This window comes from Equus przewalskii, chromosome 9, assembly GCF_037783145.1.
Source record: "Equus przewalskii isolate Varuska chromosome 9, EquPr2, whole genome shotgun sequence".
NCBI classification, from domain to species: domain Eukaryota; kingdom Metazoa; phylum Chordata; class Mammalia; order Perissodactyla; family Equidae; genus Equus; species Equus przewalskii.
This window is the reverse complement of record NC_091839.1, coordinates 39,927,695-39,941,346: the sequence shown is the minus strand read 5'-3', so window position 1 is coordinate 39,941,346 and position 13,652 is coordinate 39,927,695. Positions and strand designations below refer to the sequence as shown.

Genomic DNA, 13,652 nt, shown 5'->3' with positions numbered 1-13,652 from the left:
CCTATACCAGTCCTGAACTGTTTTAATTATTGTAGCTTTGTAATATGTTCTAATATCAAATAGATTAATGTCTTCCACCACCACCAAACATTATCATTCTTGTTCAAAAAATTTTAAGCCATTCTTTTAAATTAATTTTGTCATTTCTCAAAAATAATTACACTGGTATTTTGACTGGATAAAATAAAATCTGTAGATTGAGTCGGGGAGAAATGACTCTTTGTTTCGCCCTGGGAAAGATTCACCCTAAGCTAACATCTGTGGCCAATCTTCCTCTCTCTTTTTTTTTTAATTCCCCAAAGCCCCAGTACATAGTTGTATATTATAGTTGTAAGTCCTTCTAGTTCTCCTATGTGAGCCACCTCCATACCATGGCAACTGACAGACGAGTGGTATGGCTCCTCACCTGGAAACCAACCCCAAGCAGCCAAAATGGAGCCTGCCAAACTTTAACCACTAGGCCATCAGGGCTGGCTCAAAATGACATTTTTAATATGTTAAAAAAATTCACATCCAAACATTACAGGTCTCTTCCTTTAATCAAATATTTTACATCCCTTATAGTTTTCTACTTCCCTTCATATTTCTTGTTGTTTACTGTTCATATTTTATTGTAACAGCTAGAACTTTCACAGTATTAAAAAAATAATTGTGAAAGTACATATTTTGTTCCTGATTTTACAGAGATACTGCTAGCATTCTGTCATTAAGTTTTAACATTAACTGATAATTTGGGATAGAAATTCTCTTTCATGATAAGGAACTTACCTTCTAATCATAGTTGACTGAGATTTTTAGCAAATATTGATTTTTTAATTTTATCACACCTTAAAATATATTGAAGTCATCATACGGTAAAATGGTAGACAAGGTTATAGCATAAAAACGCAAACAAAAAAGGCAAGGAGATACACTACTAAGAGAGCAGAATAACAAGGTAGCCTTATATAAAACAAAAATAGTCATTTCATTTTGATAATGCATACAATCATAGTAAAATGTTAAAGTGGGAAGTCAAGACAAGAACTTTTTATGTGCTGAATTACACTGCATCAAAATAGGTAACAAAAATACTGTTAGAAATTGGGAAACAACAGCACTAGGACACTTTAACCCGTTATCCTAACTTCTCTCAGTCATTTAGAGATCAGGTAGGTAAAATACAAACAAGCACTGAGGGGACAGGAAGAACATAAGTGGTCACTGTTGTCGTCAGGTCTCCTCCTGCTCCCACTCACAGCGCTTCAGTTCAGTGTGAACACCTCCTACAGCGCCAGGGCTGCGGCCGGTCTCTCTCTCCCCAGCCCCGCCCCGCCACTTCTACCCAGCTGCTTCCCAGGATGTGCAGTCATCCACAGAGCACTGAGAGGGAGAGTTACCAGTCTCCTCTTAGGTATATGCCCAAGGGTCTTCAAGTCAGGGGACAGATGGTGGGCAAAATGCAGAGCATCTTCCTACTTCTCCAGGCAATCTGTTTCAAGAATTGAAGCCAGTGAAGGCAAGTGCTAAAATCTGGATATGTTTTCCTCATTCCTGCTCCATCGGGCTTATAATCAAGGTCAATACCTCTAAGATTCTTATATTCTAACACTATTTCTTGTTCTTAGAGCACCACAATGAAAAAAAACCCCAAACTTAATGTACTTCTAAAGCAAAGTTCAAATTATACAATTACACACATTAGGCTTACTAATACTAAAATCTTTAAACAAATTTTAACAAATTGTAGTTGAAATTCAATACAAAAAGTTCTAAGCAAAAACTCTCCTCATATTATGAGAGGCAGTATCAGGTAATGGTTAGGCCACAGGCTCTGGAATCAGACAATTCGGGTTCAAATCCCAGATCTGCTACTTACTAGCACCATCCTCATATATTTTAATGGAGATGAAAATAATATATTCCTCATAGTTTGCTGAGAGGATTAAACAAATTAACACATATAAACTGCTCAGAATAGTCTGGCACATAATAAACACCCAATAAATGTTAGCAATTTTATTAGATATAATTACATTGCTGATGATATCAGATGTCATTTCATGCTATGTATCCTCCACGGATAATGGGGGAACAAGTCTTGACTTTTCTCTGAAAATGAACTATTTCTAGTTAAGTTTAGCAATCTCCAACATTAAAGAAATTTGTTCATAAGTCAATCACTTAAAAACAAAATAATTTGGGGGGCCTGCCATGTGGCCAAGTGGTTAAATTTGCACGCTCTACTTTGGCAGTCCAGGGTTTTGCCGGTTCGGATCCTTGGCGTGGACATAGCCATGATGAGGTGGCGTCCTGCACGCCACAGTTAGAGGGACCCACAACTAAAATATACAACTATGTACTGGAGGGATTTGGGGAGAAAATAAATAAATAAATAAAATAATTTTAATGTAGCTATTCTTTGTTCATTATTTCCAAGTCCATCGCTAACACTTTTCATTTTTGATGGGGAGGAGGGCAAGGAATACAGATAGCTTCAGGTTTCTTTGAAACTAAGTCTCTAACGGTGTAGAGCTCAAGATTGCTGTTTATTCCCCTGTTAACAAGAAACTGGATTCTTATCCTAAGTCATACTTTCTACGCTGTTCCTCTCAATATGAACCATTATTTTACTACTTTATCCTTGAGCACACAAGTCTCTTATCTAGCTAGTCTCAAACCGAAGGATTAAGACCCTAAGGTCTGCAGCATATCATGATTTCAAAAAATCCCATTCTATATATTCAAATTATTTATGTCCTTAGTCAAACAATGGTATAGTTGTTTTTCCTTTTTAATTAAAAACTAGTGCATGAGTATGCTTAATTCCATGTCACAATTTTTCCATTGGAATGAATTTTCACAGTGCTTACTATTGAGTGTAAATACTCAATAAGCCTGTGGGGCGCTGGGTCCCACTCCCAGAGATTCTGCTTCACTCGGTCTGGGTCGGGGTCTGGGCATTAGTGTCTTTAAAAAGTTCCCCAAATTGAAATCTGAATACGATTGGTGGATTGCACCAATGTCAGTTCCTTCATTGTGATACTATACTATAATTATGCAAAATATTACCACTGGGAACAACTAGGTGAAGAGCACAGGTGAACTCTATACTATTTCTTGCAACTGCATGGAATCTACCATCCTATCAGGAAAAAAACAAAAACAAAAATAACTTTTTTCTTTAAAAAGTTCCCCAAGTGATTCTAATGTGTAGCCACAATTGAGAACCAGTGCAATAACACTTTCTGTCTAACAGTAATATTGTGTTTCTGACTAACAGTACTATTGTGATTTGTTTGAAGAAGTCTTATTTTTTTTTTGAGGAAAATTAGCCCTGAGCTAACATCTGCTGCCAATCCTCCTCTTTTTGCTGAGGAAGACTGGCCCTGAGCTAACATCTGTGCCCATCTTCCTCTACTTCATATGTGGGACGCCTGCCACAGCATGGCGTGCCAAGCGGTGCCATGTCCACACCGGGACTGGAATCGGCAAACCCCTGGCCGCTGAAGTGGAACGCGTGAACTTAACCGCTGCGCCACCAGGCTGGCCCAGAAGTCAAGTCTTCGTAACTGGATCACTAAATAGATATCTGGAGATAAATGAAGACAATGAAGGCAGTATCTTCTTTTTTAATAATTTAATTTTATTGAGGTATAATTTAACAAATAATAAAATACAATATGCCCATTTTAACAGTTTGATGTGTCCTAGCAAAAGTATACACCCATTTAAACACCCCCTCAATCTAGGGAACATTTCCATCACTCCAAAAAGTCTTTCTTGCCCTTTTACAGTCAATTCTCCCTACCTCACCCCAGGAAACCACTGAGATTTTTAAGACAATCTTTTTTAAAACATGGTGACATATCATTCAAAGGAAATTTACTTTCCAATTTGCCTTTTGAAGGTATATTTGGATTCCCTTTTAGATTAGAACCCTGGGGTGTCCCCTGATCCCTTGGATCTACACCTCAGAACATATCTGCTACATCAACAGGGTAAGTAAGCCAAGCTTAGACAAGAGAATTACTAAATTCAATTATGGTTAGCTTAGTTCTTAAAGTTTAAGACTTGGAGGAGGAAAACCAACAAATCTGACCATAAGACATCTTACCTATTGGCACAGAGATCTTTCTCTTCTTGAAGTTTGGCTTAAACACAAAACAGCCCTATAAAAAAGAAAGAAAAAAAGCATAAAGTCAAAGCTAAAGAGCAGACAAATCCGATTGACCAAGTATTTTATGGATAAGCAGATTTTTTAAAAAAGACATTTCTTTAAAGTGCTAAGAAATGACATCTCTTCTATCTGAATTAAAGAAGGAAAATTCTTAAACAACAAGGGGACTATCCATTTCTTTCTCTTCCTTCCCATGGGATGCTCATCTTTGATTTTGTTCTTTGTGACCTGATCTAAGAGGCAAAGAAAATAAAAGCTGATGAAATTTAAACCCACAAAGCTTCCATTTTTATAAAACTTAGATTAAATTGAAGGGCTACATAAATTAAAATGAAGATCACGAAGATCGAAAATAGTGACATTCTCCCATCTCAAGAGAAGTTATTTGTTATTTAATTAAACACCAAGTATCTAGATCCTTGACAGGAAATAGATAATTTTGGCTATTGTCTCACTTTACATACCTTTCTTCATCTGATAAACTCTTATTCATTTATCCATTAAAGTTCCACTCAAACTCACCTGCTCTGGGAAACCTTCCCCAATTCTGTAGTCAGAATTATTCCCTCTCCTGAGATCTCACAGTACTTGAATATCTTTATTTTGCTTTGTTTTAAATCACTCCCATTCTGTATCATAGTTATTTATGGGTCTGTCTCCCAAGCTAGCTTGTCAGCACCTTCAGAGCAGATTGCATTCAATTCATAATTGTTTCCCCCATGTTTAGTATAGTGTTAACATATACATTAGGCCATCAATATATGGAATGAGTGAATGCTTGCCGAGTAATTTTCCTGGTAATTTCCTACTTACATTTAGTCTCGTAACATTATTTGACTAGTGATATATAGCCCTCAAGCTACTGGTTCTGTGTTAATTCTACCAATCCTAAAGCCATACATCATGGATAGCTTCTGAAAGACTGCCATTTCTATGGAAAATGAAGAAAGAATGAAAGATACATACCTAGAAAAAGTCATCTCAGGATAGTGCTAAAGACAGCTGTGCAAGTATAAACTGGCCATTTGGATTACAGGATCCAAAATAAGAATTGTGCCTTATACTACTATATCTGCAACTAGTCGAACTATTTGGAATGTGCATACACATTTAGAAAAATCATGTAGTACCGCAACAAGCTTGTCATTGCCTCCTTTCTATAATCACCTGCAATTCAGTAAAGGAAAAGGAGCTCTGAAGGAGTGAGATATGAAGAGTGCCAGGAATGGATGCTAATAATATGGCAGTAGTACTAATACGGTTAACCACTTTGAACAGCTGATCAAGTGATGCTGTTTGAGATGGAGGAAGAAGTCTAGAAGGAGAGCCAAAAGCCAGAAAATATGACCAGGAAAGGGAAGTTGAGATAGGTTATATAAAAAAATAAAAAGCTGGCAGTTCCCTCAATTCCTGAAACAGTCCTTAAAGATTCTTATTTATGTAAGTCTCTTTCATAATCATCTCAATACAAGCATTTCTGTTACAATGCCATAAATGCTTTCCTGAAAAAAAAAAAAACCTCACAATTCTGCAAGATAGACAAAAATAAGAGAGGCTTATGCAACAAAAAAGATTAGGGGACAGACCACTCAAAACCTCGGGAACTTTATAACCAGGGCAAAACAAAAAGAGTACCAATCTTAATAAAAAGTACTAGCACAGTTAAATCTAGCATCACAGTCAATCCTTTGTAACCATAAACCCAATGGCTGGTAGTTCCTCCTTGATATGTAGTCTTGGAAAGCACAGCCATTAAGATAGTTCTTATGATTTCACAAATCCTCTCAGATGCATTATCTCATGTGATCCTCACAGTAATCCTCTGAAAGAAGTAATAAAAGCTAAGATTTATGAACGCCTAAAAATTTTTTTTATTTTAATTTAATCAAAATTAAAAATTAGATCCATGGTATAGCCTTCTTCACTAATCCACTGATTTAATGTAGGGAGAAATGTCTTTGCAGCTTCTTCATTTGCTTTCTCAGCTTTATCAGATAGCTTAACTTCAGGAGCTTCCGGTTGCACTCATATTAGGAAAGGTCTTACTTTACTTGGTCTGTAGTAGGGCTGTCTAATGGAACTTTCGATAATGATGGAAACATCACAGATCTGCGCTAATACAGTAGCCACGGCCACATGTGGTTATTGAGCATTTGAAATGGGGACTGAATTTTCAATTTTATTTAATTTTACTTTATTTTGATTCAAATTTAAATAGCCACACGTGGCTAGTGTCTGTCACATTGGACAATACATCTCTAGCGTTATCTTCTTACCAACTACACTATCGTGTCTTGCAATTCCTGGCAAGCGAGGCAGCCCAAATGGGAAGGTTTACATGATCTCATCTCACACACACACACACACACACACACACACACACATATACACTACTTTCTCGTTCTCATTTTTTATAATGCTCCCTCTATCTCTACTCTCTGATTATACTGATTTTTCAATTCCTCTAATATGCCACTTTATTTCTATCTTCTGAGCCAAAGAACATGCCACTCTCTCTGCCAGAACAGCGCCGCTGCCTCCCAGTCCTTTGCTTGACTAACTTCTACTCATTTTTCAGATCTCAGCTAAAATGTCACTTTCTCTAGGCCTTCGCTGACCCCCGCCAATCTATATTAGGCTTATGTCGCTCTCCTGTTCTCTCACTTAGAACCTTCTTGCTTACACTTATCACAATTTGTGATCATCAGTTTATCTGTGTTTAATGTCTTTGAGTGCAGAAACAACCTATTTGGTTTACTGCTGTATCTCGGTACCTAGTAGCGCTTGGCGCATAGTACGTATCTATGAGAAGGAAAAAGGAGAGGAGACGGGGGCACATCGTCGGAGCATCCGGCCTCCACAAACCAGAACTCAAAAGTCCTCCTAGCCAGGTAGCTAAAGCAGATCGGCGCCGTCGCTCCCCAAGCAAAGTTGGCCTCAAGTAGACCTGGAGCGAAGAGCCCTAGCTTGGCCCGCCATTGCCTCCCCTCAAGCCGGCACACCGAAGCCTCTGTAACTTCCGCTTTATCCCTTCTACGGAAAGGAGAGAGGCGGCGGCGGAGCCCTAGTGGGCGCCTTCCCTCACGTACCTTGGACACCGACGAGGTGGCCATGGCCCCAGCGGCCCGCGGGATTACAGATGCACTCGGGATTTCCCGCGCGCCCTCGCGGCAGCGGGGCAGAGGTTAGTGCTGGGGCACGCGGCTCCGTGATTGGCCGGCAGCACCCTCGGGGCCGGCTTCCGGCGCGCGGAGGCGGGGCATGCAGAGGAGGGCGGGGCGAGGCAGGGTGCCCGCCGGCCCTGAAGCGCTTCGTGGAGTGGGCCATGGCGTGTGGTTTCCGCAGGTCTATCGCTTGTCAGGTACGGATCCGGGAGTTGGCAGGAGGACCCCCGCGGAGGCTGGCACCCCGAGACTCTTTCACTGCTGTGGGCCAGTCCTCAGTCAGCGGGAGGGGGGTTCCGCGGAAACCCTGTTTGTTTCTAGCGCCTCCTCACCCTTCTCTGGAGCTGCTGGAGCTGCTGAGGCAAACCCGCTGGAGGGTCGGGCCTGTGGCCCAGATAGTTTCTCAGGGTGAAAAGTGATGCGGGGTCGGTGAGCTGAGGAGTCGAAAGAAAGATTTCTTGGACTCTTAAGATCTGGCAGTAGTGCTCTTTTATTTAGAGACTAGTATGGAATAGCATGGGGACAGGACCCACGGGCAGCCAGAGATGCTGCTGGCATGGGGAGCTGCTGCTGCTGCCGGCATGGGGACAGGACCCATGGGCAGTCAGAGCTGCTGCGTGGGGACAGGACCCACGGGCAGTCAGAGCTGGTGCTGGCATGTTGCTGCTGCAAAACTGAGCTGAGGGTAGGGCTAAATTTAAGGCATAGGTATGTGAGTTATCTCTTTACAAGACAAAGGAAAGAATATGTAAAAAAGTTAAAATGGTATCAGTGCAGGTGGGCGTCTGGCTATTGGGTGGTCCTATAACTTTTAGATAAGAATCAAATAGGATTAAGTAAAGGCCAGAAGCCACCACCCTAAATACTATCTTCAGCTAAAGACAAAGGAGGATGTTGGGGGGGGGGGGCGTGTCAGTTACATGAGGTTGCCAGACGGTAAACAACTTAAGTCCTTGCCTTCCCCATTAAGAGTTTCCAGAGAGGACACCATCCCACCTTCCTCCTGGTGCAAAGAGGGTGGCATCTTTACAGATGGAGATTTCCCTTACAAATGTAAATGTTTCCCAACGAAGGGCAAGCAAACTCTGAGGGCAAGCTCCTCAGAGTTGCTTTTATTACAGGTAACCAGCCTAAAATAATCCTCATCATAAACCCCCCTGAACCCATTTGGCCCCGAAATAGTTTGGGGATATGGAGGATGGTCAGTCTTCTATAACTACTTCCGGCTGTACAAGGTCGTAGAGCTGTCCCTAAATGGGGCCATAGGGGTACAGGCAGGAAGTTCAGTGGACTGGAAGGCTGTGGCTGTGGAGTCCAAGGCTGACAAGGTATACAGAGCCTCTGGAGATGAGACAATCATTTGATGAGAGGTGGTCCAGGAGGTGAAACTTTGTTGACGTGTGGAAGACAAACAATGAAATAGACAACAAATTATAATAAGAAATACGAGCAATATGATTAACCCAATTGAATAAGGTTTTGATAGTAGTCTAGAAACCTGGACCTGACCATAAGTTCAACCAATCATTTAGAGATAGGGTAGGATCAAACATGGATTTAATTTGGTGGCTCTATCAGATAGGAAGGCAGAGATATTTTGATGGTAGTCAGGAATATAAACACAACATTCAGTTTTTATAATGGCACAAGTGCCCCCCTGTGCTGCTGTCAAGACATCCAGTGCCATTCGGTTTTTGAGGACTGCCTTACACATTTGGGATACTTCTAAATCGAGCAGCGAAAGGCTATGTTGTGTATCATTCAATGTTTTCATAGTAAATTTGTTTGGAGCTTCCATGTGCCAGATGACACTTTCAATTCCTAATTGGGGAAGGAAAACTGAGGCAAGGTGGTCATACCAGTGGAAGACAGAGTGGGTCCAGTGCTGTTGCAGGTTGGGTAGGTTAGCAGGAGGAGATATAGTAAATGTAGTTCTACCTTGCATCCAGACGAAACCTAGGGTGCGTTGAAACCTAGGGTGCATCGTCCAATCCATCCAGGTGGCAGCCAAGGCCATAAGTTGGAGCCAGATAACCACTGAGTGCCATTAGGGGATAACCAACGTACGCTGGGCCATCTATCCCAGTCAATCCCAAACCAATCAGTATTTCTTAAGGCTATGATATGAGAACACATATAACTGGGAATTTTTCCCATAGGTCGGGTGCTATTAGGCCATGTATCACAGGTGTGATTGGTTTGTTCCCAACATAGAGTGGCCTTTTGACTGAGTTGACCACTAGTAGGAGTGAGCCAAATATATTCATCCCAAATTTGATATAGTCCATCCTGTGTGTATCGATAAGTTGGGGACTTTACCTTTGGAACTTGTTGTTTATGATCCACCTGTGACAGGGCACATCTAGTTAGTATTTGGGCAGTAGTATTGAAGGAAAAGGCTTGATTGTGACCAGGGAACTCCCTGGTATCAGAGATGGATGGCCACAAGGAGACATTATGATTAGTAATAGATGAATCTTGTAGAAGAGAAGAGCTAGAATCTAATATCCATGAATGTGTACTATAGCTTCTACTGAAACATAATTTTTCTCTCTAAAATCACCCTCACTTTTATAAAAGATAGCCAAATTAAGATAAACTGGTTTGCAAAATAAGTGTCATTTCAATAAAACTTGGTCCAATTATTTACATAAGTGCAGCAAGAATAGCAATTGATTATACAGGCTTTTTAAAATCTGCTTTGCTGGAATCTTTTATTAGGAATCTCAGATTGAACTGTAAAGGTCTCAAGGCCAGAAAAGCCAAGCCAAGGACTTGCCATCAGATTTTACCTGTAGTACCTACAGGTTTGGGTGGAGTCCTCTCTTCTCTAGGTCCCCCAAAATATTCTGAGGTTCCTTGCATCTGCCAGATAAGCAAGCTTCCTTACTTACCCGATAAGATTGCTAGAATCTCTGTAAACAAGGTACCAGGCGTATATTTCCAGGTGGCTTTATTTCCAGAAAGTCAACCTTATTCCTCAAAGGCAGTATTGTCATATCTGAGCCTGTACGTTTCTCAAATACGACATTCCAGTCAAAGCCTTGGTAATATAACCAATGTGTCCTGTTATAAGGAGAATAGATTCTTATTGAACTTAGGCAGATACTGCCATGAAATAACCATACTCACTCAAAAAGAGTTTCCAAATTCTGGAGGGATCAGGGAGGGAGAAAAAGATAAATGTTTCAGTTTTGCTCATAAAGGTATAATTTCACTAAATTGCTGTAAGTCATAGTTAGCATAAGAGAAAAGAGAAAAAGATTTCTTTAATTCTAAGAAAACAAAACAACACATCAAAACTCAACAATATTTCAAACAGAAGTCATAAAAAGTTATGATCATCCTCATCAGTTCACACAGTCCTGTATAATTGATTCTTGAGCTTAATCTTCTGTTAGCAGATCTGTGAGCTCGGTTTCTGTTAGAATTCTGTAATTTCTTACCCAGTTCAGTTTTACAATCTGAAAGTTTATCAGAAACCCGTAGTTTAGGGGCTGGCCCTGTGGCCGAGTGGTTAGGTTCTCGCACTCCGCTGCAGGTGGCCCAGTGTTTCGTTGGTTCGAACCCTGGGTGCAGACATGGCACTGCTCATTGAACCATGCTGAGGCAGCATCCCACATGCCACAACTAGAAGGACCCACAACTAAGAATATACAACTATGTACCGGGGGGCTTTGGGGAGAAAAAGGAAAACAATAAAATCTTTAAAAAAAAAAAAAAAGAAAGCCATAGTTTAGAATCTTATGTCAGAATCCTTTCCAGGAATTGCTCTGAAGATGAAACATTTGCAAAAGCAAAAAGCATCAGAGTAAAACAGCAACTATCTGTAAATGGACAAAAGACTCAAAAGGGCAATTGACAAAGAAACTTGGCTACTTCTGTGACATACAACACTTCTAGATAATAACTAAAATTATGACTGATAACCAGGACAGATCAGAATTTTAGGAATGTTATATAATTTTAAGCCACCTATATTAATAGCATTTACCCAAATAATACCACCTAAGAAAGTTTATCATCACTTATTTGACAGTGCTTCCCCATGTAGTTTAATAGACCAAATAAGCCTAATTAATTTAGTATTTTCCTCCTTATAGGAAGAGAGAGAACAAATTTCTTTGAGAAGTCTCAAGGGCCCTCTGAAAATCCTCAGAGAAATTCTTTTTCCTTCCACAAGGTCAAAAGAAAGCCTTCATTCAGGATTTGAATATTTTTGAGGGAGAAGCTTGTCAAAAATATCAAAAGTTTTTGGGGCTGGACCCGTGGCTGAATAGTTAAGTTCGCACACTCCGCTGCAGGCGGCCCAGTGCTTCGTCAGTTCGAATCCTGGGCGCGGACATGGCACTGCTCATCAAACCACGCTGAGGCAGCATCCCACATGCCACAACTAGAAGGACCCACAACAAAGAATATACAACTATGTACCGGGGGGCTTTGAGGAGAAAAAGGAAAAAAAATAAAATCTTTAAAAAAAAAAAATCAAAAGTTTTTAAAATACTTCTTCAAATAGGAAACAATGCTCACTGTGTAACAATGCTCAGGTATATACTCAAAATGACAACATATAGTCAAGGGTAAATAGCTAAACAGTCAAAATTTTAAGAGACCTCTTTTTTCCCCGAACCTAACCAATTGTTTTAACAAGCCAGATTCTGTCTTTTAGGTAGACTTAGAGCAGGCCAAAAATTCAAGAAAATTAACCTTTTGAGAGAGAAAACCAAATTCTAATTTTTGTACCAGTTTACTTTTTCATATTAAAACCCACTTAGTTAATTAGATTCATTTTAATCTTAGCCAGGTTTACTAGCATAAAACTCCTTTCAGAATTTCTCCTTCACAAACCTTCTACAACTTTCTTTTTGCCTTCAGAATTTGTCCCATGCTTTCTTTCTTACTTTCTAGTACTTTAGGACAAATTTATCTTTCTTAACCCAACAAACAAAATATTTCCATTCTTTATACATTCTTTACTGAAAACATACATTTTACTTTCCTTGAATACAGAGCTGTTTCCCTTATTAATTCCCAGTAGCTTTAATTATATAGGTTAATAAGAACTTTTAACCCTTAACAGACCATAGTAAACACTAAAAAGCTAAGCAATTACGAATTGTCTTTTACATCAGCATTCTAAACACTTCATAATTTCTAGAAACATGCCACTTCACAATAAAACACAAGGCATGCTTTTTAATAGACCCAAATGCTGTTAGCCTCTTTACAATAAGAAGCCAAAAGTAGATAACTTATATACATTTAGCAATAACGTTTGTGTTCTATTCAATCCAAAAATGACCCAGATACTCAGATTGTTTTATCATTTAACTTAACTTGGCAAAACTCAAGATTGTTACCAAAAAGAATTTCAAAGCTGGGTTTTTTTTTTCCCCCAAGTATACAGACCATAAAACAGTTATTGTACCCACTTTTATCTATTTAAACCGTTTGTTTCCAACAATTATGTTCAGATTACCCACAAAAACCTCATGAGACATTAGGCAAAACTGGTCATCATTTAAAGCTATTATCTTGCTGATGAATTTAACAGACAATGTAAACTTATTTGACTAGTAAACCCAGGCTGCATGCCTGCATCATATGCAAATACCGGCAACTCTGACAAGAAGACTATTTCAATCAAACCAACAAACTTAAACAAGCTTTCATTTACCAAAGGTTAACTCACATCGCATGAACTTGAAAGACATTGGATTAATTTCTACTACATTTAGAATTTATGTAAGCGCTTACTTTAAGCCAATTAAACAGAGCTCTTAATTTTGGCCATACCATCCAGACTCCTCGGCTCACTGACCCCGCATCAAAAAGTAAATCTGAAAAGGAACATGTTGCTTCCCTCACTCCTTCCCACCCCACAGCTTTGTATACTTTACCTGGGTAGAAAGTCAGTGGGCCATGATTAGACCCGATAGAAATGAGTGTTCTTTACATTTGAGGAAGTTGATGATGTATCTGAATTTTTATTCGAAAGGATCCAACTTTAAAACTGGTCATTTCTCTTGCAGTCACTTTGGCTGCCTGTCCTAGCATTATTTTTGGTAACTCCAAAGATAACATGAGACTGCTGTATGATGAGGAAGGGAATAAAACACTGGAACATAAATCTAGAATTCATTAAAAATAACTTTTAAAATGCATTGGCCACCTATGACATTTTGCAATGAAACTTTCTGTTGTAGTCTTGATAAATCCTCTTCCTCTTTACTAATGGACATATTAGTGGACGTATTTTGGTATATAAGTTCTCTTAGTTCATTTTTACAGTATTTCTGGACTTTTGTGGGGAAATCCCTCTGCCTTGT

The 13,652-nt window shown here is 39.6% G+C and overlaps 2 protein-coding genes across 9 annotated transcripts in view; one reads left to right on the top strand and one right to left on the bottom strand.

Moving 5' to 3' along the window:
* ORC3 (origin recognition complex subunit 3) overlaps positions 1–7,422 on the bottom strand; it is a 59,588-nt gene extending 52,166 nt beyond the window's left edge. For 4 of the 8 annotated variants that reach the window (XM_070633588.1, XM_008515164.2, XM_070633589.1 and 1 more), the window contains exons 1-2: positions 7,249–7,356; positions 4,097–4,151 (exon numbers count right to left, since the gene is read on the bottom strand). In XM_070633588.1, coding sequence (XP_070489689.1) covers positions 4,097–4,151; positions 7,249–7,272 — 79 coding nt within the window. In that variant the 5' untranslated portion in view covers positions 7,273–7,356. Of the gene's footprint in view, positions 1–4,096; positions 4,152–7,248 lie in introns of all 8 variants that reach the window. The other 4 variants (XM_070633587.1, XM_008515166.2, XM_008515167.2 and 1 more) reach the window with 3 other exon arrangements.
* Positions 7,376–13,652, top strand: part of RARS2 (arginyl-tRNA synthetase 2, mitochondrial) — a 67,668-nt gene continuing 61,391 nt past the window's right edge. The window contains exon 1 of the mRNA XM_008515161.2: positions 7,376–7,520. Within this exon, the coding sequence (XP_008513383.1) occupies positions 7,485–7,520 (36 nt within the window). The 5' untranslated portion in view covers positions 7,376–7,484. The remainder of the gene's footprint in view (positions 7,521–13,652) is intronic.